The following is a 26,559-nucleotide window of genomic DNA, read 5'->3' as shown; positions in this document are numbered from 1 at the left end:
TATTTTTTCAATCTCTTATTAATTAATAACAGTAATAGTTGAATCTTTTTAACATTTAATTCACTATGCTAGAATTTCCTGAAGGTTGATTTATACTGCTTTGTACTAACATGGTACTGTTTACCATATTAGAAATTGAAATTGCCAAGTATGCTCTAAAGAAAAAAAAGTAATAAGAAGAAACCAAAATATATTAATGTCAATTTCTGAACGTATCAAAGTAAAATGATTGTTTTAGGGAAGAAATTTCTGCAAGAGGAAATATGGCCATAAAATTGATTCCTGACTTAAAAGATGATGAGCATCATTACACGGTTAGAGCAGCAAAACTACTAAAGCATTTACGGTGAGCAACAGCAATGCTAAGCATGCTCTGCTGTCATAGCCTGACTATCCTACCTTTGCAGGGACGCGTCAGACATAATATCAAACAGTGCCTTTGGACGAACAGAGCTTTTAAAAATAAATAAAGCCTTAAAGCTAGGGAATTATAAACACACTGCTGGAGCAAAAGAGGGAAAGCCCTTCGAACAATCTGTGGCATGCAGTATTTTCACTTCTTTCTTTGCTTAACACAGACATGAGTGTCAAACAACTGAGGTGGTGAACAGAGGGACGACAGAGATGAATGAGCGAAGGCGTAGAGGTGAGAATGAAGAGGATCAGAAGGGGAATTTTCCATCCCCGAAGGCAAGCGGCATAAAACCCACAACTGCAGCAGACATGTGCATGTATACTTTTTAAATACAGAAAAACAGCATAAAACATAAATGCAATACCAACATACAGAGATCACATGGAAAGGTTTGAAAAAACCCGGGCTTCCTCAAGAAGCCTTTACTTCTTCATTGCTCAACCTGGGATGTGTTTCAAGTCACACCACAGCGTTGGCATGAAATCATGATCTGGGCTTTTTTCGTTTTTTTACTCCTCAGACAGTCAATTTTCTACTAAGTTTTTAGTCACTATTATTACTATTATGTTCTAAGATTAAGTTCTGCTTCAGGTTAATTCTGTATTATTACTTATGACCTCATCTAGGACTCATGGTGGATTCTAGTCACATCCCCAAACCATGACACCTCCACCTCTGTGTCCCACAGTTATCTTAAATAGAGCCTTAAATGCTGCGTTTGGTCCACAGCAAACATGTCCCCTGCTCCTAGGGCCAAATAATGTGAATACCTGTCCTAATAAGCTGTACATCTTTCATTAAAGTTCAACTTGTACTATTTCAGCTTGTACAGCTCCTGTGGATTCTGTAAGAACTTTACAACAGCAACATTTTAGGGACTTTGAAGACTTCCTTTAGGATCTTGTTGTCTGCTTTAAGGGTAAACCTGCTGGGACAACTTTTTAGACAGAAGAATGGCTGATTTCAAGTTATTTTGGAGCCTCAAATGACTTTTAGAATGTTTTTATTTTTTATTTTTTGGATTATATGACTTGAATTTTTCAGAGCTATTAAAACTTATTTTAACACGGTAAACAGATTAAGCTTTATCTGGTCATACTGACCACTTAAAACCCTTTAACACCACACATTCATACACACTCCAATGATTTGCAAGTAGATGGATAACTTTGAAAAACCAAAAATTAAGACTGTAGACTAGACTGTTCAGGAAGGAAAAATTATTAAGAATGAAAGAAAGACCCTTTTAATTTTACTTTAAATTTAGTAAAAAATGGGTTAAGTGCCTTGCTCAAGGGCACATCAACCTGTACTGGAGCAGGAAGCTGAAATCAAGTCTTCTAATCAAAAGATGACTCTCCTCCCAGTGAGTCACACTTGCCCTTAGTATAACTTCCAATATGTTATACATGTTTTCCATATATTGTCCTAATATTTTCACAGAACCGTACCTAAACATACTAAACTTGCACAAACTAGAGCCATAAATATTCTCCGACCTCAAACAGAACAGAAAGATGGCAGTAGATGGGAAAACAAAAAGAAACATGTTGAACCAAACAACAGACGGATCTCTGGGATTGTCAAACAAACCAATACTCAGCCACCATGGGGACACAAGCAACAAAAAGAGGAATTCTGCAGGCTGACCTTCCCTTCGCGAGCTCTGTTTCTGTCTGCGACAGACCGTTAGCCGGCTCCAAACAATGCAGCCTCAGCCAGGGCAACAGAAACTAGCATTTCACAAGACGAAAAAAGAAAACAAGAGCTTTGCTGAGACTGCCTACTCCAAAGGTTGGTGTTCGTCAGCTAACTATCACAGCCATTTCCCTCTGAAAGGCATTTCTCTTTCAAAAAAAACACAAAGGCTCTTTGTGAAAATGATAAAACAAATGTGATCTATGGTAGAGAGGCCAAAAGGCCTTTACAAAACTTTTTTCAGAAAACTCCTCAGCCCTACAACATGTAGAGTTTTAAAGAAGTTGATGACATGACCTGATGTGTGACTTTGTGGGATTCATCAAGACATCTCCTTTAAATGCCTGCAGCATGTTAGGAGGCGTGACAAGCAGAGCTCACCATCCAGCAACAACATGCGCCAAGGCCTGATCTCATCATCTCCATGTTCTCAGGTTCATCACCCAACATGCTTTCTGCTTTCGGCCAACTAAACAACAGCCCGCCACCACTAGCTTAACTAATTGGTCACATTTTTGTCTGTACAGCTACAGTGTTCTGCTCAGGTACCCATGTTTTATCTTGTAGCAACAACAAACATCAATGGATTTTATGTGACAGACCAACCCAAATTTGGGCATTATTATGAAGAAAATAATTTATTTACGAATCAACATCTGAACAGTGTGGCATACATTATATTATTCCCACAACAATGAAAACCTGGAGAATCACACCAGCAAATCTTTTGGATTTTGTCCCTACCAGCTTTGCTCATATAGAAGCTGACATTTTTGTAAAACTTTTTTGCAGTTAAATTGGGTAAGGAGTGAATGTAAAGAACAATTTTTAATTACAGACTAACTTGTATTTAGTTAAGCTAAATACAAGCTCATCTAACACATTGATGTGCATATCTTTTTTAAAAATAGCTCAAGCAAAGTCAGAGCTATTTTCTTGTAGCCATTCGTTGGCTTATGAAAATTAGCGTGCATCTGCCTCACTTTAATGGCATGTTCTCTTGTCTTTACCATTTTGAGGAGTAGTAAAGAGAAATAGGCCGCTGTCTCATGTCATTTACCCAGGGAAATAGGAAGCTGTGGGTAAATAAAGGCTCATAGACACTTAAAACGAGACAAAAGAAAAAAAATCAATTCATAAAGTGTAACTTGGACACTATTTATAAGTGTAACTATTTGCGACACCAGTGATTTTGTATCATTTGGTAAAGTGGTACACATCTTTATCCAGGGTCCTGTGAAGGGATGTAAGTGAGGCTCACCACATGATGCCGACTTGGTCTCTACCAGCTTCACTCTCCGTGTCTCATTCCGAATCCTGCTGTCTGTTTTGTCCACGAGATGTGCAAGGTCGTCAATGATTTCTGAGACAAAGACAGAAAAAGAAGAAGAAAATTATTTATACTCCCCGATGGCAATTTTTAATTATTCCTGATGCTAAATTTTCACAAAAAATAAAAATAAAAAATTTCTCCATGTTGGACAACAGGAATATTTTTAAATGCATGCTTGGTCCTTTGATGAAAATACAGGACTCTGAATATAAAGCTACATTTTGCTTTGAAGTATTTTACAAAACAAATTTTCTGTGGCAGCACCTCCTGCTGATTTTTTTGTGACAAAATGCAATAACAGAAGTATTTCCATATGAATCAGAGAACTTGAAGACAGACATTTTCTTAAAGGGAAGAATTTTTTAAAAATAAACTTCTAAAAACATATAAAGATCCACATCAGTCTCGTTTTGTCGTGACTCTAATTTCATTACACTTCAAGCCAAGCTCGAAAGGTTTGGCTTTGAGCTTTCTTCCTTGTTCTTCCTATAACAAGGATGAAAGGATTAAAAAAATAAAAATAAAAAAAAGAATATCAACTACAAATTTTTGGAAGAAGTCCTACAAATAATTTGCTCCACACTGCTTTAGTTTAAGACTCCACTTAAACAGAGAGGTTGGACTTTTCAAGCTTCCAGTCAGGAATGCAACAAGAACTCCAAATGAAGTCAGAATTTTGGCTGGGAAAGTTGGAGGTTGCAGAGCAATCAATATTTGCACCTCTAAAGCAGAGAAATGTGCAGGTGTGAGCTGGAGGTGTGTTAGATTTTTCCCCAGAGGTTAGAGTTTAAATCTGGGAATGACAACACACCCACGTTGTGCAAATTTTAGCAGCAAGTTGGAAACCAGTTATAGTTGCCAATTGATGCAGTGACAACTACTAGTAACACAACTCACTAACCAAGTATTTTGCTCCATTTTGTGTGTTCAAACACATGACAAACCTATTTATAAACAAAGGTTGTGCAAAACCAGTACTAGTGGTTTATTCATTATGATATATGATGATTTAATAATAGTAAAAGGCTCTTTGCTTGCAACTTCCACTACATTTTATATACTCGGCAGCCATGTTGGAAAACTGAACTTGGGCATTTTTGGCAAGCATCTTCACATTTGGAGTTACAACTTCAGGGAGAACTCAGTACACTTGACTTCAGAGTACCAAATAATATATGTTAAAATGTCTGACAATTTATATTTCATTAAACAAGTAATGTATGACTTCTATTTGTGAAAATGTCCTTTTACAATTTGAACACATAAAGACGAGAGAAATACCCTTATTGGGTTTTATTAGTAAAGTAGTTAGCACTACAACAATCAATAAATCCCCTTATTTTCCGAATTTCACCTTGACCTACTCAGCTCTGATATGATGTAATTTCCTCATCTAAGCCCCGATGTCTGAGACAACCTGGCATTGTAGAATCTACTTCTGAATTTTGATGTAGCTGATTTTGACATTATCGCCTCCTGCTGGAGCAATATTGGTCTTAGCAAGTATTTTATAGCGCCAATTTTCTTGAAAGGACAAGGAAAAAACAAATCTCAGCCCAATGTAGCTTGGCTGTTTGTAGCGTCACATTAAAGTTTAGATTAAAATATGACCAGTCGCATTTAATTGGAAATATACTTAAAAAGACTTTTTGCTGTTTAATGGTAAAATCTGCATGATTCAAGGTTTTATTGTTCCTTAAAATTTGGGCGACATGACTGATTTCCCAGTTATGTAGCCCAAAGCTGTTTCCAGCATTTTCTTTTTTCATCCCTTTGCAGAACATTTGTCCAAACATAAGTCATCCCTATTACACAAGATATTTTGTGTTTTGACTGATATGGCATAATTAAGAGGCACAAATGTGGAAAAAATAAAGTGAAACATGTGGCAGTGCCGGAATACGAGGGAGTTGGGGAGACTGGAGATGTGAGACTGCGGTATGTTGTGTCTCTGGAGACTCCCACCTCATCATGTAAGCATCAGGCAGCAATTTAGACTGAGGAAACCTCTTCCTTTACTGTCAGGGAAAGGGTGTAGATATGGAGCCATTTGTGCTGCATGCCACTCCAACTAGTCATAAAGGAAGCTGATACTGAGTGGGCGCCAAGTTTCCTGATTCAGTTTTGGCCAAACCGTAGCATCTCGATTCAATGATGAATAACTTAAATTCACAAGAGATGTGAGTCAGTCTCTAGCTGTAGCTGAAATGAAACATGCTATTTATTTCAGCAAGGATGAAAAACCACTTACTGGTTTTTCATATAAACAGCCTTTCAGTTCAGGATATTATTATGCTATGTCTAACAACATAATTCTCAGTTTCCAGTTACAACTCTCTCTTTCACATATGACAGCTTCTGGCTCAGGTTTGGATCTGCCATCTGAAGACGCGTTCAGGATATCAGCTGAAATAAAATAAATTAAGGCGCAGTCTCTAAAGAATGTCCCGCTTCGACTCTGAACAGTGACTGAACGTAAACGAAGAAAAACAATGAGTTGATTTCATTTGCTCTGAAAGAAGTAAACTGTGCCTTTTCATAATTATATTTACTGCATGTGCAACTTAAAAATCAGCTTTCTGATTTGGCCCGGGGACTAATTACTCAACACACTGTTGTAAACAAAACAACAGCTGATTATTTATGAGGCATTTTTATATGCACACAGCAGAAACAGCCCAAACCAAAGTGCCAATATTGATCAAATAACATGAATGACAACCTGTTTTAAAGTTATTAACACAACTGGGACATTTATTTTGTTTGATTTACATAAGAAAATGTAAACATTCTCCTGTCTATCATTCCCTTATTACTCATGCATTACCAATTAATGCATTCCTACATCCAATGCCTTTCTCAGCCAAGTTCTGCAAAATGGCTCCATAGACAGCCCACTCCTCCAGTGGCTTCTGTCAATGTTGGAGCATTTTGCCTATAAAACAAAATCTATCTCTCTTAAGAGTCCTGACTTGAAACAATATGCATAAACCCTGTGATGAAAATAGTTTTCATACCATTGGTATTGAAACAGCAGCTGAACTCAGGATCCTCTTCATTTGTTTGCTTCCTCAAATTAAAATATTTTAAATGTTTAAATGTAATATCAATTTACCCCTTCATCTCTTCATATCCAGACTTAGCCAGGCTATTTTATACCTAAATATTATCCATCCATCCATCCATTTTCTAATCACCCTTTGTCCCTAATGGGGTCGGGAGGGTTGCTGGTGCCAATCCCCAGCTAACGTTCCGGGCGAGAGGCGGGGTTCACCCTGGACAGGTCGCCAGTCTGTCGCAGACCTAAATATTATTTAATCTCAAAATATTTTCATTTTGTAATCGTAAATAATTCTTTAAGTTCATCAAACTACATTTGTGCATACAGGTATGTATATTTCATGATTAAGTATTTTACTGAAGTATGGTCGTGAACAGTCATAAAAATGCTGAAATGCCACAGTGATCACACAATGTGATTATAAATTATTTACAGAAAATGTGACATATATTTTCAGGTTCAAGTTGAAAGTTGTGGTGGGCTACAAAAATTCTAAATTTTTTGTGATTTTTAAAAAAAGATTTCAGGCACTTTAAGGCAGTGTAGCATCAGCATGTAAGTGCGGTCCTAAAATAAGAAAACTCTAGGACGGCAATGGCAGAAATCCCTGTCCTGGTCTATTGCTACCTACAAAGCTTTTCGGTCACAGGCCAAAATAAAAACTATATGTGTGAAACCTGTCTCTTTTAAGGCATGGGAGCTATTAAGCTCGCACACATCAATGGAAGACAGATGTTGCTTTTACATGACGTCACCAACGACCTCATGTTGCCGGATCTGTGAGTAAGCTCAACGGCATTTCATCTGGGCTCCAGCATCTTACAAGGTTTATATGAAATACCTGTCCATGTGGCCGGTTATGCAGTTTGGGGCAAACTATCTAACATATTTGCTGTAAGTATCATCATAGATTGTTTCCCGTTTTGTGAATCTTTCGCTTCAATTTGATCCTCAGTGTCCGTTTTTCGAGGTGGACGTACTTCCAAGCTTTACTTTGTTTGTGCCTCGCATAATTTGATGCGTTTCTTTCTCTTGGTTCCCATAAGTCAATGTACAAACCTGCCTTTCATTTTGCTCCACTTCCCTCTGTATATGTTCCCTTAATTTCATCCCACAATGTGTGGTCTTCATGTTAGCTGGTTTGCTGGGCTCTGTATTTGTATTTGCTTATCACTTTGTTTCTGAACCAATCAGTCTGCATCCCTAGCATGATGGAAGGCAAATAGTCTATAATTTAAAGGGTTTGACCACTTCAGTTTAATGAAATTTCAATAAAACATATCTCCAAAGTGGTTCAGTGAAAGTTTCTGTCAGTATCAGAAGTTTAGTTGAATTTTTAACCTATTACCAACGCAAAAGAAAATGATCAAATTGGTAGACAGATGGCCATGACAAACTGTTTTTGCAGGATAACCTATTTAATAGTAGTCTACAAGATAACTTCAAAACTGTATAATCAAAGTATAAAGTTAATAAGGTACAAAGAAAAAGATTATTTAACCTTATAAACTGTTAAAACCCAAAGCGCTTTAAAAAAGATGTTCAAGAAACAATAGGGTTTATTGGGATTAGAACACCATGGCCTTTCTCTTCCATCACAAATAGCTGTTACTGACTGCTAATAAACAGATAACTAAGCATATACTAATGTTCTGGATCTGAAGACGATAATGTAGGAAACAAATTTTTTTAAGAAAAGAGCAGTACTGCCTAAAGGTTTACACCAAATGGCACAGCAGTTGCTTGAGAAAAGACCAGTTTTCCAAGCAGATGGTTTTATGCGGGCCTCTGCACCCACACCTACTTATATCTCAACACGGTCTTCATTAAAACCAGAGGCTCTATTGTTGATAACAACGGATCCGCTTCATCAGTCCAACACACAATGCACATGATCAAAAAGTCCCCTTCAGTACCCTATATGTAACCACTTGCACTTTCAATGTCAACTACAAAGCAATACACCACAAGAAAAGACCATCTGCACACAATGACAACACTGACAGCATGATGTTTCTTTCTTCTGCTCATGTTTAATGGCCTACAGTGATTTTCTGCTCCCATTTACTCAGTTAGAACCTGTACTGTTGAGAACCCACCACATTGAGTAGTTAGTGGACATGATCCAATGTCATTATAGAACTACTTAGCCAGGACAGATTACACAGATCCAAAGCCATGCAACTACAATCGGAGAAAAACTGGAATAGGGCCAAACAAGGAAAGTAAAGAAGCAGATGAGAATTTTTTTTTTTTAAAGTGAGGTAATTACTTTTTTTTATAGTAATCGATAATTAATTACAAAGTCCAGTTCAAGTTAAACATCAGAGCTAAAGCTTAGGGAAGTGAATCATTATTATATTATTTTTAAACAGCAAAGATCTGAAGCTTATTAGTCCTAAGTTCTGGAAATACTCATCCCAAAAGACGCTAAGAGTTGCGGCTGGTTATTATTATTTTGTATATGTGCATGAGAGAATGGAGGTACTATCATAAGCAGTGAGAGTTCAGGGTGTCTGTATTTGGTGGACCAGTATGTTTTAGTGGGCGTGTAAGCCAGTGTTTTAGTGGGCGTCCTTCCCAGAACGGGCAAAGAGTTTCCTTCCAATGATTTAAACACAACCTAAGACAGTGGGCTTAATTCTGTTCCGATTATCTGCAGCATGATTTCTCCAGAGGTTATGGGAAAGAATGTTGTTTTACTTGCCAAACCTTTCTCTGTATCTCCTGTTTTAACGCCAGGGGCTCTGAGCATAAGCGTTAGCAACCAGCCAGAGTGTGACTGGCTGTATATGGACGGTATCGCTCATCTGCCAACCAAAACACACAGATCTCTGGAACTAACTGGAACTTGACATGGCAAACATAGAGGCGCTCAGCATGATGATACAACTCAAGAGCAATTATGGCATTTACTCAAATATACAGTGTCTTGCAAGTGCTTCCTATCTATTTTCCTAATCTTGGCTGCATATTGTAAATAAACTAATCCTGGAAATGTAAAGAGAGCGGGAGCTTTACCGGTTAAGAAAAAGTGTGAATAAAAAGCATCTTCAAAATATAAATATAAAACACAAATATGCAACCAACATCCTGTGACGCCGTCTTTCTTAAAAGCCGCTGTTTGGAGTTCTTCTCTGTCTATTTTGGTTTGAAAAGAATGAGCATTAGGATGCTGCAGAGAAAAACATCCCAAATAAAAACAATACAAAAAACAAGCAATCAGCAATCAGGTTGAACCTGATTGATATGAGGTTTATAGATCCATATTGAACAAATTGTGATGCGTTATGAAACTTTCTTTTCAGAATCAGCATTACCATGAGCGATGTAAGCTATAGAAACTTGGATTGGACCACACAGACCAGTCTTCGCTTTGCAAGTGAGTAAAGTGCCCTTGTTTCTGATTTACTGTTTTGAACACTTCACAAGAGTTGGAGTTTTGGAGATGCCCTGACCAAGTACAAATTAAAACAGGCTTGTAAAAGTGCTCCATTGTAGCTATACAATGAGTGACTTATTGTATAGCTACAATAAGTCACTTAAAGTTTTCTCTTAGATAGAGTTAAGATGCCATGATTTACTTTCAGTACAACCTGTAAAAAAAAAAGTATATCTTGAGATGCATCACTTTTTGAGGTCTGCAATACAAATTGATTTGCTTTTTAAAGAAGAAAATAGGATAAGCAGTAAATCATTTTATTTGTACAGAAACATCTATCCAGCAACCTACATTTTTATACATTGATAGACTTGGAGCTTTTTCATGAAGGTTTTCATTGAACTCTTAAATCAATGAAGAAAATATTTCATTGTTTTCACAGTTCTTAGGAATGATAATTGCCTAAAATAAAAATAGGATATGGGGCACGCTGTGGTGGCGCAGGGGGTTAGCGAGCCCCACGTTTGGAGGCCTTGGTCCTCGACGCGGACGTCGCGGGTTCGACTCCCGGTCCCGATGACCTTTGCCGCAAGTCTTCCCCCTCTTCTGTCTGCCTACTGTCGCAAAAATACGAGCCACTAGCGCCGCAAAAACTCTTCGGAGAAAAAAATTATTTTTTTTTTTTCAATAAAAATAGGACGTGCATGCTTGTTCATCAAATATCCGCCATATAATTAATCACAGTGCATCTCTAATTGAACATTAAGGAATTATCTGTAGCTAAAATTGTCCTGAAAGATGAATGCCAAAAAATTAAGCAATTCCTCTTTCCATATTGAAAGAAAAAGAACTATACTGCAGCCAGAATCACCAGCATCTCTGATCGGTTTCACCAAGCAAAAAACACAACGACCCTGAACTAAATTTACTACTGAATTACATACAAATAATACAAGTCTAATGTACCATGTCGTCTTTGAAACAATAAAAAAAAAAAAAATCACGTAAAATCCTAAAAAGTACAAAAGTACAAAAGACGTGAAGTCTGAAGAATTCCTGGCTTTTTACCATCAGCATTTATATGGCCAGGTGCCACTGAACAATGTGAGTGTGATGAGCATGAGGGTACCGGCAGCAGCAGTGTGAGGCAGGGACCACCCTGTCAATGGCACAGCAACGCCAGAACAGCCCTTGTTACACTTCATCACTAGCATCACACTTCATTAACAAAGGGACCTGGGAGGGGAGTGGAAGATGAAATAAATGGAAATTAATGAAAGGGAGAAAAAGAACATGATTTGCTATGAATTCATATTTTGGTTCCCCCCTGAGTCAAAACATTGCAGAATCACCTTTCAGTGAAAGTACATCCATCCATACTTTAAATCTCTACTGAGAGCCATTCTTCTTTGTGAAATAGCTCAAACTCAGCAAGTAATGATAAAGAGCATCTCTGAACATCTCCTTACCAGTGATTCTCCATTGGATTTAGGTTATGAGCTTTGACTAATTGTACATGAAAACTAGCCGATTCAAATAGAATCAGCAAATTAATGCTGATTAGGCACATCTGAAAAAGCTACATCATGAAAACAATGAAACAAATTCTATGGTTTTGACACTCATTTCTTAAAGTGAAACCTGCGTTTCATTTTGGTCTATTACACAAAGAGTAACATATTTCAAACCTATATTTCTTGAAGACGAGCGATTATAGATAATGAAAATCAAAATTCTTTCTGTATGTTGAAAGGATCTATAAATGATTTGTTGTTGTTGCTACAGTGCCAAGCAGCAGTCTCCAGATAGATTTTTTCTTTAAAATACTGATTTAAATTTGCAAATAATTACCTAAAAGTCTAAGGAACAGTGAGTGTTCATGAACTTGTTTCCTAAACTGAACAACTCTGTTCTAATTGAAATGATCTGAGTCCAATAACTCGACGTCCCCTGTGGTGTGCGGAGCTTCCCGGCAATACGCTGGCTGGCTGGCTGGCTGAGGAGTTATGGTGGGACTTTGATCTTCCTGCCAGACGTGGTTTCACCCATGATGCGCTCACTCACGCATAAGGACACATATGCTCCCATGCACAGACGCTGAGAAAAAACACACACCCTCACACATTCTGGTCTTTGAGCAATACCCAGAAGAACTGAGTCTCATTGGACAATTATTTAGAGGAAGGTAGAAACCAACCTAGCATTTGTCTTCCATAGGAAGGATAAACATTTAAAGTGTTAACTCATACCATGGGTTAAGGGGAAACAGGAGCGATAAGCAGTAAAGTGTTGTGCCACCAACTATGAGTGACTGGGTTAATTTACCCCAACATCAACTCTCATAATCCCATGCTTTATCCATACATTCCACTTCATCCCAATTTATTTCCATTTTCACACAGACGTGTAAAAACGTTCCATGTCAGTCTATTTCCTTTGGTAGTACAGCATTTAAATAGACGGTAAAAAAAATAACAGGCAAATCTACTCTTTGCTTTGTGCAGCAGATCTGGACCCTGAGCTGTTGAGAAACGATTGCTTGCTGGAGACGTGGACTCTGTTGAGGTTTGAAACAACTGGATCTGATTTTACCCAATAGCTTGCATTTGGCCATGATGTATGAAATGCGCCAGCTCGATCATTAAGGAAGCTATGCCATGAAGCGTACCAGGAATTGAGTGCGCAACTTTTCACTGCGAGAAGAGAAGTGTCGAGCCGAACAAGATGTTTATTAACGAGAGGGGCTACAACATATTTGCTAGCATTAAAGTACTATAATTCGTCTTGCTCTGACTTTAATTGCTAAATTTAGAATAGAGTGGCCAAAATGGACCCAATGGCTTTACTTTACTTTCTCCACTGCCATTGCCAAACTACAACCATAGGCAGATTACAATGCAAACAACGCAGAAAATCAACATCATTATTCACAACTTCTCCTCCTTTTCGCGGACTGACTCACATGGCATTCATCCTGAGAAATCATGCTCAATTAGAGAAATCCCAGTAGCTTTGATCCTCATTTGGGCTACCTAACTTTTGGAAAATTTGGAATTAAAAAGCTTCACTTAAGGCAGGAAAATTATGAGTGATCTCCTGGTGACAGATACGACTTGCTAAAGTTGCAATGACCATATTTTCCTATAGTGGACTAAGTCACCTTTAAATCATCAGCGGGAATGAAACATTCCCAAGCTAGCAATGAAGGTTTGGTCGAAAAACCAAAACTGCAAAAGAACAAAATGGTGAAGGGATCAAACTTTCAGAAGCTGTCCAGCCTGTTTTTGTTTTCCTTCAGTCTGCTTCCAAAGACTCACACACTGTTATAAAGTTTTGAAAGTCTTTAATTTAAGAATTTTGCTTAGAGCACATGTTTGTTTTTGGTTTTTTTAAAATCTATTTAAAGCAGAAGAAGATTGTGACTGTAGTCCTTCTAGCTGCATATTTTACTCATCTTTACACAATCACATTGCACCTATTAGGTCTGACAGTGAACCACCATCTGTTTAGTAATTACACAGTTCCTCCAAAAGACGATCCAAACGAGGAGGTGCTGATTGGTGCAGAGGAAGACCAGAAATCCCCAGATGACTAAATGTATTAAATCTTGTGCCAGGTCTTATGACTTTCCCTTCACCTGCTTGGATCAAACAGTAACTAGACAGCTTTGAATCACCCCAGCGTGAAGGTCTACCAAAAGCTTTTTAACGAGGACTATAACTGAGGTGTAGCAACTGCCCGTACTGCCCACCAGTGGGCTCTTGTGTGATTCCTTAGACTCCAAATGTCTCTAATGTGTAACAATAGCCACTTAGGAAGAAAAGATGCGTGTCAGATTACACGCTGCTTCAGGCTAAAGGAAAATATTAGATAACAGATCAAATGTCTATTTTTTGAGGTGATAAGGGGTTGGCTCAAAAACTTTGGTGGCACACAAGATAGATTAGACACATGTCAACCATTAATGTCATAAAACAGGCAATAAGGGGCTCCATGTTTTATTTGTGGAACAAAAGAGGTTTTGAAATTCTCTTTTTTTAAGGGATTGTGGTTCCTGTGTTTGTGTCTGACTTGGAACATTGTGTGCTGTGAGATAAGAGATCAAATGGAGAGCATGTAGAGTTTTACCCACAGGAAAGTTTTTTTTATTGTTTTTAAAGAAACGTAGCAGCTACACCTTCATTTCTTTTCCTAGATGATTAAAGACTTACTTCAGAATGTTAAGAAAATTTTGAAGATTACCGACATTAAAAATCCACCTGTTACCTAATCCAAATAAAACTCTGCTCATGTTATGTCTATAGGTAGTTTGTACATATTTTGCTAATGCATTCTGTTCTCTTTGAATTATCCAGCCAATGGTTGTTAGTAAATGCTTTCTACTTAGGGCCACTTCCTCTCTCTGGTAAATTCCTATTGGACAAGAACTGAATGTTCTCATTAAGACGCTCAAATAGAAACAATTACTACCACATCACTTCAACCATCGCCAGCACAGGTGGTTCATGCAGATGGACACTTTGTAACATTCTTAGGGTAAGATTTTCACTGGCAATTTAAAATCTTCTTGAAGTGGAAAATGTACCACAAAGTATATGTTGGGTTTTCATCTTTGTTTTCATTTCATAATGAGTAGGACTACAAACAGACAGCAAATTAATGAGTATCAGAGGGAGAGTAAATTTTGTGTTGGTCTCTTATAAAATCTTAAGAAAGTACAGTAACTTAAACTGTGGAAAACTCTAAGTGTGAAATGTGAATACTTCTAGAAGGCAGAGGGTGTGGATTTCATATACTTTGTTTTCCCTATAGGTGTTCTGAAAGTCATACAGTAATTACAGGAATGGCTGTATGACTTTATATGGCTCTTGTTTATATCTACATATGTCAGGATGTGTGCGATGTTCCTCTCTGGATAGTGTTGTAATAACTCGTCATGTAGTTAGTATTACACAGATGTAGTAGTTGAAATGCCAATCACAAAGTATTTGTTAGACTCAAATGTATTTTTGCTCAAAGTAAAAAAACAATGATGTCATATTCAGACAGGAGGCATTTTCTGTCAAACCAATATATTTATATACAGTGACCCATTTGACTGTGTATACAAACAGTCAAAAAAAATTGTTGCTTTTTCATAAGATTTTTTTTAAGCCTAACATTTGTTTTGTGCAGTTTCTTTAAGAACTATAATTAAAAACATGCTCATATTTAAACACTTATCTCTCAGGTATTAATTATCTTCGATATCTTCTTTTAAATAAATAGTGTCCTTCTTACATGCTACCACTACTTAAGTTTTGAAAATATTAAATCAAACACTCCATTTGCACATTTCTTGTAAAACCGACATTAAAACATAGTATATGGGGTCATTGTCCTTACAGCGCTATAATAAGGGTTTTCAGTTATAACCAATAATAATCATCATCATGAGCATTTCCCTTTAAAATCAAACAGTACACTAAGAAGAGTGAAAGTAACTTTTAAAATAAGCAACTAATATCCAAGTATTAATTTGGAAAACTCTTCCTTGTGGACCCCCTTAATGATATAATAAAGTCCAGTTTACAAAAGGTGGCATAAGACTTTTGCACAGTGCTATCTGCACATTTACACACCATCACAAATAAACGCATCAAAATATCCTCAAAATGAAGGTGCAGTCTCCTCCTGTATTGAAATGGAAACCACGTGTTAGCATGCTTGTGGAAGACTTGGTAAAGTAAGTCCTTCCATTCATTATGTGGTATGGCCCAGGGTTCCCTGAAGCTGAAGAGAAAGCAAATCAGCCCTCTGCTTGTCGGCACGTTCAAGACGACTTCCAAACCAGAGCGGTTAGCGATTAAATAAACAGAGAGGGGGATTTGTACCCGTTGTCACTTGAATTAGCCAGAAAAGACCTGCCACACCATGGCGGAGTCAGTCATAGGTACCGTTAAATGGAAAGGAATCCTTTGCTCTGAGCCAACAGAGCTGGCAGCTGAAACTACAGAGATTCCCAAACAGCAATAATGCCAACACATATGGCTAATGTGCTCTCCCCACAAAAATCAGCCACAAATGCTCTGTAGGGATAGGTTACACAGCTGTAACATTATATTACTGTTGAATGTACACATACCACTCACTGTAGACAAATCTCCCTGCAAGAATCGGTAGGATATTCTTGCTGCACAAACAAATTTCAGCAACATCACAGCTTCTTTGTTTGAACCTGGAATTTATTTAAAATTTTAATAGACATAGAAAAGCTCGTACTTAAAATCAAACTTTTAACATATTCACAGGGCCGGCCCAAGCCTCCATGGGGCCATAAGCAAAATGTGGTTTTGGGGCCCTCTAGTTCTGTTAACAATGTGGACTGGCTGCAATCAGCAGTCCGATCATTAGATCATTCACACATTTGCTATAAACGTATTGCATCTCTGGCAGTGCTGATTACATGATATACATGTATAATATAGGATACATTTATTGGAATACTGATTCATCAACCAGTTGAATTCTGGGCACGGATTTCCTTAATTTTGGGGGATCGTGATTGGCTGATACTTACATGTGAACTTATCTCTTGATCTCATCTTTATCAGCAAAGGTTTAAAAATCAGTCACTGTCCTTTCCTGCTCTGCAGTGAGTGGTTTGACTGACAGACCGACCCACCCGGTCAGGTCTGAACGTTTACAATTAACAATATTCACCCCACTGTGGCCAACTCAGCGACTTACTTGCTATATTTAGTGACTTTTCAGGCAAAAAAAATCATATCAGCCAAAATCTAAATCGGCAGGTCAGGCTTATTAACGATAAAAACTTTTAACATACACAGGGCTGGCCTCCATGGGGCCCTAAGCGAAACGTGGTTTTGGCCAAAAAAAATTAATTGGTGCAGCTCTACACACATATTCATGACATTTTTTGATTAAATAAATTTCTCTTAACTCTGTAACACCAGTAGCTAAAAATATTATTTATACCAAGTGAGTCTTTCTCGCCTGAGAATGTGGATTGGTACTGAACTGATTCTGTGCCTTCAAATTATTTTAACAGAAGGTTCACATAACTTAGATGTAAAAATAAGGTTTGTTTTAGCCACAAAATGATTCATCGACGTAGCAGCCATGTAGCCTGACGTAAAAACATTTTGCTAGACAACATCAAACATCGAGAAGTTTTAATTATTGTTATCAAACGTCATCAAACATTCCGTTTTGAAGCCAAAAACACCTCAGAAATGTACAGAGCCAACGATGAGAATCAACTCACATAAAGTTTAAACTCAATTTCACACAAATACCATTGCATAAATGTTTGGCAGTTGATCTTGACCGTTCACGCTAATTTTCTATTAGCAGCTTTACAAATCTTTTACATTACAAAGACATATTAAAATAAACCTTTATCTTGGCTTTTCTCTATTCTTCCTCTTTCTTTCCTCCTTTCCTCCAAAGGAAAAGTCCTTTTTTGAGACATTGTTTTGCTTATTTATCTTCTGACTGGAGCTTTGGACGTTTGGATGTGCACTGCAAGGCAGCTCATAATACCGGCGAATTGTGCGGTACCTACCGCGGCCACCAGGGGGCCCCCAAGAGCAATTAATTTTTTTCTTTATTTCAATAAAATAATTATTTCTACATACATTATCAAATATATATTATTGTAGAAACAAATCACTTCATAGTGAAATTGAGTGATTTGATATTATAATGACAAAAATTATTACAAAAAAAATAAAAAATCAGCTTAGTGGCCTTGGGGCCCTAAACGGCTGCTTAGTTTGCTTATGCCTTGGGCCGGCCATGCATATACAGAAACAATATTAAAAGCAAGCATTTAAGGTGCGGTGATAGCCCATGAGTAAAGTGAATCCATAAACGTCCTCGACACGGCCATCACAGGTTCGAGTCTTGACATGCAACAAATGACTTCCCCCTCTCTCACAACCTGCTTTTTTGACTGTCCACTGTTAAATAAAGGCCACTTGAGCTTGAAATTAACTTAAAAGAAACCATATTTTCATATAATGCTTGAAAAGAAAAGAAAAAACAGATCAACAGATTTTAGCCAAAATAGGACTTTGTACTGTTCATACTGGGGAATCCTACTCAAAAATGGTTAAATATTCTGAAGAGAGTCTAGATATGCCAACAAGTCTTTGTCTCCAAGAATTGTCAAATCTTCTCTTCAAGCAATGGAGGAATAGACCCTCCTTCACAATTGATAGTTTGTGAGAAATCTGGCCTCTGCCAACAACTTATGAAGGATGGATGTACTTGGGAGTAGAAGGAAAAACAACCCCACCCATTCTCATGACATACTTGATGGTGGACATGTGGAAAAGGGTGTGTTGATGAACTGAGTAGGACTGACCACACCCCAATTCATTCATTGGACCTTATACCTTCAGGAATCTCAGGATTATCTAAGGATTTTTTTTCCCAACTGGAATAGCTTAAAGAAACCAATAAGAAAGCTGTAGTGTCAATCCTTGACCGACGAACAAGAGAAGGGTTGTGAATTCACTGACAGAAGGTTTGATAAATGAAACGCCTTGAGACAACTTTCTTTATTCAAAATGTTAATTTCTTCACAGTGCCTAAACTACATTGCTCGTCACTTGGCGCTGGCTGATGTGACCCAAGTCATTCATGCCATTGTTCGCCTGCTCTTATCCACAGCTTTATCAGAGTGGCTTTAAAAGGCCCCATTCCTGCATGGATATACAGAGAAATGCAACCATGAGGGTTTGTGATTAATTGTGTGGTGGTTAGAGTGGTTCACATGTTTGACCGTAAACCCCTTGGCTTTTATTTGCCTATTATTTATGTTCCCATTACATGCTGATTTTAATGCCCCTTAACACTGATGTTCTGTACAAGATAAAACTCCTTTCAAACATCCACTGGTGGCACGGGGATCTAATAATGTTTTGTAAAATTCCATCCATCCAGTCTGGTGGTCACAAAATATCAAGCTCCCCTCTCCGGCTCATTACAAGCCTGACATTTGTCTGATGAAATGCTTTTTGACTGTCATGACATGATTCTGCATTTCTATGGCATAACATGGCTCACTCCTAACAACTTCATTTAGGGGCAGAAGGAAGCAAACAATCAATCAATCAATCTGAAACTCAAAACATGCAGGCTACATGTCTATTCCCAGCATCAATGTAGTTTATTTGCACACAGCTGCTTTTAAAAGCAGAAGCAAACTGATCCCTGTGCGCTTATTGTGATGTCACTGTACTGAAGTAAGCCTTGTGCTCCCCATTTATTCCTGCTTTTTAAAAAAGTTATCAGTAATGAGGGTCCTATACAAGGTTAAAAGTAATGAGATTGTATGCAGTTTTAACAGAAATCACAATGCAGGAAATGTTGCTGCAGGGATGAGCTTGAGTTTCCAGCACTAATTGGAATGGCTGTGAATCAGTAATTGCGACTGCCATAAAATAGTAAAATAATAGTTTAGGGTGCTGTACAAAATAAACCACAAAACATACACTATAGATTCTTATGCAAATAGAGCTGTGATTGGCTTTCTATTTGATTTAGTTGGTGATTTCAATAAAACATAATTGATACAAACAAGAACTAAAATAGTTTGCTTTTAAGTTACACATACTACATATGGTCATAATACAGCAGCGTGAGAATACACCCTTCAGCTACTTAGCCTGTTTCACTGCTGCAGCAGTAAAATATACAATTAGGAAAGAACCATTAAAATCAGACAAATGAGACGGCTTCTAATTTTTGCCGGTCTTTTTTTCAGAGGGAATACATTTAATGAACAAACCACTGTCTGACACTTGTGAGACATGAGTCAAGTGCGCGACACGGCACTTGTTGAGCCTGAGCCACTGCTCCAGGCCGCAAAATGCCAAATATCAACACCAATAAAGTCAAAATAGCATTAGCTCTTGGTAAGGGAATCAGATGCTAACGCAGGCCATTCTCCCTGGTATGTGTCAGACCATTTTAAGCAACATTTACTGTGGAAATAAAAACACTGACGTCTGAAACACAGAACGAAAAACTGTGATGGCAAATCGCTCAACTACTTTCAACAAAGCAGCAGCGATTGAATTCCTTCTTTCTGCTGTGATTGGCAAATAACAAGGAAATTCTGCTGTTTGCAGAGGATCAGTGCTCAGCCATATAAAAGACCAAAATTAGGATAATTGGTCTGTTTTTTTGACACTTCCTTCCATTGTGATGCGACCAGGACTGAAAGAGGCGTATTTAATATCCAAGTTCTCTGGGTTCATTTCTTAACCTCTAAAGAAAAGGCTCACCTTCTTTGCTGACCTCACCTGAAACGGTTTCCCAAAAAGGAAATAAACAGGACCACTTGGTTTCAGCCAGACAGGAGCAGCCCAGCTGCAGAGAGCTTAATCTATTTATAGGAAAACACCGCTACAGTACAACGATCAGGGCAGAAAAGGAACTCCAACAAGATGGGAAGACTATTCTTGTTTAACAAACTACAGAGAAATCACAGATTTAAGGATAACGTTTTTACATTCAACCTTAACAGTTACTTCATATTTTACAGGTTTAAAAATGGCTGATTCTAATGACTTAACTGTGATTTCTTACTTTTTGCCATTAAGAGTCATGAAGGTGTGAAGATGATAATCAGCATCGCTATAAACATACAGATAGTAATTGCAATTAATGACAAGAGTACATCTCCTGTGGGTAAGGCAACCCTCTCTACTGCTGGCGTATCAACTCCTCCAGGCCTCCAGGGGCAGTGCATTAAAGTATCTAATTGTTCACAGGCTGACAGCTGATCTTCTGGAAATCTAACATCTCGAGTGCCGCCTGTCTAAAAATCAACCAGAGGCCACTGTACTCCGTTCTGAGCAGCACGCTCTACCAGCGACAGAAGCTATTTGAGGATGGAGAAGCCTCCCTCACTGTTTTGCCAGGAAAATCTCAAAATGACCATTAGCTCTGATCGGATCTGATTCCATGACTCCAACCTTTTGAGCTGCACAAACAGCCAGATCCCATTTCTCTGTGGGTTGTATGACACGGTCATGACCTCACTGTAAGGACAAATGCTTCCACAATAGATGTTTCAGGGCACATGTGTTAATGTGTCCGGGTACGTGTTCACATGCAGGGATAAATATTCAAACTCTTTTAAGTTTTCCACATTTTGTGTTGTTACAACTTAAAATTTCACTGTATTTGCATGCAATCTGTACAACATGTATCGTTTTTCTCCCACTTCACGTCGATGCGCTGCTTTTTGTTGGGACACCTGATAAAATCCCAACAAAATACCTTGACGTTGTGCGAGTAGCGTGACAAAATGTGGAAAGGTTTTCAGTGTTTGTGGTGATGTCACAGCATATTCCTTCCCGTCTGGGTCCATGAGGCAACTGCTTCTATTTATAAGCAACATCTGTCCGTCTGATTTCACACTCTGGTATGTTTTGGGAATATGGAAGGAAAAAGAAATACACAAAATTGAAGCAGTGGATAATTTACTTTACCGTTCTGTTCTTCCAACTCGTTGCCGATCTCTTGGCCCATTATCTTCTGTCGGCTGATGACTGCTGCCAGTGCATCCAGGCCTGCGTCCTGGACTGGAGGAAAAGAAAACAAACATAAACAGAAGACGCTAAATAAATCACTCAATAAATCCATTTTGATTCATTTGTTTCTTTTAAGTAGGAGAGAAGGAAACAAAAAGAAAATATAGAATGTAAAATGTGACTGGCGTGAAAACATTAAAACTACGGGAGAAATACATCGAGGCTTCTGTAGGTGTCTAGGTTTGACATTTTCCACACCAGGGGAATTTCTTTTAAGCCACATGTTCAGAAATAAACGTTAGCCATTTCCAGGAATCCAACATTGGTGTCACAATTTCCATATGGTAATATTTCACTGTTTTAACCCAACTCATTGACTTTAAACTGACAATAAAGGAAACTATGGAGAAGGCAGGGAGCCAGGTGGCAAAAAACATCCCAGTGATTAAATCATAATCAGACAGGAATCAAAAAATAAGATAAAAACTAATAACATATGTTGTTTTGTAATATAACCCATAGATGAATACATGTTTAAATTACGTTTCAAACTTATCCATGAGCAATGCAGTGAATTAATGCATCCATCAAGTTTTATTAAACTACTATATTTTACAGCACTCACTAAACATCTCATCATGACTCATATGACCTTTACTTAATCTAAACTTCTTTTTTAAAAGAACTGATTAAGTGAAGTCCTAAAAACTCTGACGTTGATAGATACATACATCCAAAATTAATTACAGGCTTAGCCAGTTAAATTGTTCAAAATATACTACACACACAACAAATTTAAAAGCTAGATTTAGTTGTTTGATCCTAAAATAATATTTTATCTATGTTGTATCTATGAAGTGGAAATTACCCTCAATGATTCTCTGTTGCTGTTGTTTAATCTCTCCAAAGGACAGCCCCTTCGTCTCCTCTGACTCCTCAATGAGCCACGGGTTGGGCGTACCTGCTGCTGCTCCTCCGCTCATCAACGTGGATCTGAGGTTCATAAAGACGACAGTTTTTAGCAGTCAGCTTGCACTCAGAGAAAATAAACCTTTGCGCACAACAAGTCAACAAAGACTTTAGAGTATACGGAAATGCTTGTTTTGTCTGAAAGCTCTGACATCTTAGGCAATTTTCATCAATCGGCAAATTCATATGGATACTATTTTCTTTTTTTCTAAAATAAAATTCTGAAAAGTGTGACATGATTTTTGTTCACATCCTCTGAATTAATAGCAAAGCTAATATTTCTGCAAGCTTAAAATCTTGCGGTACGCCTCCACCAGCTTTACAGAGTGCAAATTTTTCTGAATCTTTTTAAGCTCAGTAGAATCATTTTTGAAGTCTTTAAGTTCTGAATTTAATTTTGGTCAGGACTTTGACAAGGCCATTCTAACACAATAATAGATGTGATCCATTATATTGTAACTCTAATGTGTTTTGTGGTTGCTCAGCAGAAAGGTGAACCTCTCAGATCTGATAGAGTATATTACAAGTTTTCCTCCAGGGTTGACCATCGACTCTGACCAGCTCCCCTGCTGAAGAAAAACAAAATCTTCACTGTGCCGCCAATCTTCAGTGAAGATTTTGTGTTCAGCATAATGTACAGTGGCCATTTTCCCATACAAAGTGTTTTGCATATTGTCCAAAATGCTGCATTTTGTTCTCATCTAACCACAGCACACTCTTCCACGTGATTTCTATCTTTTAACACAAATTATTCTGCCTTTCTTCCAACAGTAGATTCTGTCTTGGTACTTTTTTCAGAAACTGCCAAATTTCTGGAGCATACAACTACTAATAATAATTCTGTCAACAGATGTTCCACCTAAGCTTGGGATCTTTTCAGCTCTTCCAGAAATGAAGAATGCAAGCAAAGGTTGATACAATCAGTGAAGCAGAGGAGACGTGGCATTCAGTCGAATCTGTCTAACAGGTTTGATTATTATTAAACCGAGTGCCAGACATAAACTTCCTCCATTCTTGCACCTACTGTGTAGAGATCCAATTAAAACAGTCAGGGAGTACCAAAATCAGTCAGACACATCTTTTGGCAGACACAAGTAAGATGACTGTTATCACTGAGCATCCAGTTCCTGACTGAGCCACATGGACAGGCGAGATTTAACTAATTGCAACTATTTCCTGTGTAACCAAAGACACAGGAAGGTTAGAGGTGTAAAAGTGTTTCCAAAGGGCAACGCCCTGTGCCAAGTTTTTAAGTGGCACCATGTCCTTTTTTTTTTTTCTTTAAAAGTTAAAGTTCTCCTGGCAGGCTTGATGCTGTTCATTCTGCTCAATTTTTTTCAACCCCCCAAAAAGTAGCTTAGATCATTGAAGCATGGCCAAATTCATCCCCTCCCACACTTCTGTCCTCTCAGACCACACAGTGGGAACGGGGTCTGATGCCTTCCCTCAAATCCAAATTACCCACCACATATTGCCATTAAAGTCAGGTCTCAGTGAGCAAACTGAAAGCAGTTCCACCACATGATTACAGTTTGCCGAGCTAACTTATTAGCGAATGTCGTTTGGGTTTTTTTTGCAAGGAATCCTTTTATGTAATTGAGTGTGTGGTCTGTAAAAAGATGAAAGTCTGTGCAAAGCAGCACTAAATAGATCAATCCCATACCCGAAGCTTGTGAAAGATATCAGAGAAACTCGCAGGCAGAACTCGGCGGCAGAGCTCCTTTTAATGTGACTGATCTGATTAAACTGATTCCGCTGTAATTTATATAATTTCCATCAATCACCTACATCATTAACTTAGCTTTTGTTTTTCCTGTGTTTCTCTTCCACAGGACTAAAAAAGTTTGGAATTCCAAAATTTCACTAAGAATAGAAAGTGGGAAAAGTTAAGACCAGAGTATCACTTCTTCTTCCTGTCCAAATGGATATCACCTGTGTAAAAGTGTGGGAGGGTTTTTCAGGGGCCACCATGTGTGATGAGTAAGCAAATACATCTAATGACAAAAAATAACCTGGAAAGTCACCAAAACTCCAGACAAATGGGCTTCAGTCCAAGTGATGATGCTAGTAGAGGTCAAAGCACAAAGCTGAGGACCTTCACACACAGTTTATGTGTGTGAAGGTCTGTAACACTTCATCAAAGCCAAGTACAGATCCTGTGACAACTTAAGTTAAAACAGTGGTCAACAGGATGATGATTCATATTTTTATTATTATTTATAGCCATAGAATCTTACAATTGAAAAAATAACTAAATCACACAGAGAAAGTCTTTGAAAATCTTGGTCAATAAAAATCCTTTTGAGCAAAAGAAACAAATTTGAAATTAAATGTGCAAAAGTAAAGACATGAAGACTATAACCCAACCACCGCATTGTTGTGCTGCATGTAACTACTTACATGAAGTTCAAGTGAAGTATCACATAAATCATGACATACATTTAAATACTGAAAAAAATAAATATAACTAGAAAGTATTATTCTAACTCATAAAAAAATGCAAGAATATTTCATTAAAAATAAAAATCCGAAACTATTTAAAATTCTGTTTGCTAGTTTCACTTGCAGTGCTTAATATCACCATTAAAACTATCTCAGTCATTCTATGAACTGGTCTTACCATAAGGTGCTGCTAATAAACATTTGTTTTGGTTTCAGATTAAAAATCATTAACCTACTTGAAATATATATTAAATTAATATACAACACACTATAAAGCGGACTGAACAGGCTTTCTAACGTTTCCAATTTCAAGGTTCCAGACTTTTCTAAGGATCAATTTGATCCTTTTCAAAAGTCAAATAAAATTTGTTCGTTTTTCTTTTTATTAAATCTGTTACAAAATAAACTGAACTATGACCATCTCCTTCTTTTACACATTTTTAAACTGCAACGCAAATAACTTCCATTTACTTACCTCACATTTTATGTGACTGTCCACCACAATATTGTGAACACATTCTATAAATAAAAGATGACACCAAAAATCTGATTGCTTTTGGTTTACACGCAAGCTCAAAATGTAAAAAAAAAAAAGAGGAAATTTGACTGCACATCTCCTGAACACACCATCTCCACAGTGGAACATGGTTGTGTTGCTTTCTTCCAACAAGGATCATGCAACCTTTCCTTCCACTTTCAACTTGGTGCTACTTTGTGTTGGTCTATCATATATAGTGGAAATAAACTGCTTTAAAGCTTGTGGTTGTAATGCAGATTCAACGGAAGGAAATACTTTTTTTGCGAGGCATGCAAGTAACAGGAAAATATCTAAAGGCCTCCAAACGTGGGTTGCGCTATCCCCTACGCCACCACAGCACGCCCCGGAGTAATCTGTATTCTAAAAATCAAAAGCCACTTACGTAAACTGAAAATCATGTGAAATGAGTCTGCACACTGTATTTTATTGAAGTTTGATTAGATAGACATAGTCCCTCTAATACCTGGATGGTTCAGGCTCTGTGATGTCTCCTTTGAAGGTGGCATTGAGTTGCTTCTCTCTGGTTAGCAGATTATCAATCAGGTTCTGCCTCCTGTCAGTTTCCGACTGCATTCTGACAAGAGCAAGTTAAGATCAAACCATCCCCTTTCAACACCATCTGTCACAGACTCAATGAGGTTTTCTGATCATGAGTGAAACTGTTCACAATGTGTTAGTTTCCTTTTCACAGAACACTAACACCCCCTACAGGATCACGACCGTTACTGCGAGCAGAACCAGGTTTCCGGGAATGACAGTAATTTCAATCTCATGACTTTCAGAACTTGTAATCGTCAGAAAAAAGGATACATCCGTCGAGACGAGGAGCTTCTTAACAAGCCTTCTTTGAGCTGAGCAATATTTTGTTTAAGTTTCTGAAGGGACGCTCGTAACGTCATATTTATCTGGGGGGGAAAAAAGCACATGCACGCAGGTGAACGTGGAGGCACATTTTCTCAAGAGAGAGGAAGAGAAGGTAGCGCCTCACCTTTGCAGGGTTTCCCCCCGTTCGCTGCTGCCTGTTTCTTTCATGGATATTTTCTGCTATCTCCTGGGCAAGGCGGCAGGTGGCGTCATAATTCTGCAACCTAAATGAGAAGTGGATGGGAAGGAAAATGTGTAACACATGAAGCAACAACAGATATGTTTCTCAAATACAATTTAAAGAA

The 26,559-nt window shown here is 37.9% G+C and overlaps 1 protein-coding gene across 1 annotated transcript in view; it reads right to left on the bottom strand.

Annotated features, from left to right (window-relative positions):
* Window positions 1-26,559, bottom strand: part of stx8 (syntaxin 8) — a 32,396-nt gene that overhangs the window by 4,723 nt on the left and 1,114 nt on the right. The window contains exons 2-7 of the mRNA XM_044114001.1: window positions 26,379-26,478; window positions 26,201-26,295; window positions 25,854-25,964; window positions 22,310-22,434; window positions 21,400-21,492; window positions 3,375-3,476 (exon numbers count right to left, since the gene is read on the bottom strand). Coding sequence (XP_043969936.1) covers window positions 3,375-3,476; window positions 21,400-21,492; window positions 22,310-22,434; window positions 25,854-25,964; window positions 26,201-26,295; window positions 26,379-26,478 — 626 coding nt within the window. The remainder of the gene's footprint in view (window positions 1-3,374; window positions 3,477-21,399; window positions 21,493-22,309; window positions 22,435-25,853; window positions 25,965-26,200; window positions 26,296-26,378; window positions 26,479-26,559) is intronic.

Source organism: Gambusia affinis, linkage group LG04, assembly GCF_019740435.1.
Source record: "Gambusia affinis linkage group LG04, SWU_Gaff_1.0, whole genome shotgun sequence".
In the NCBI taxonomy this organism is placed as follows: domain Eukaryota; kingdom Metazoa; phylum Chordata; class Actinopteri; order Cyprinodontiformes; family Poeciliidae; genus Gambusia; species Gambusia affinis.
Note: the sequence above shows the minus strand (reverse complement) of the source record. Positions and strands in the feature narration are given on the sequence as shown.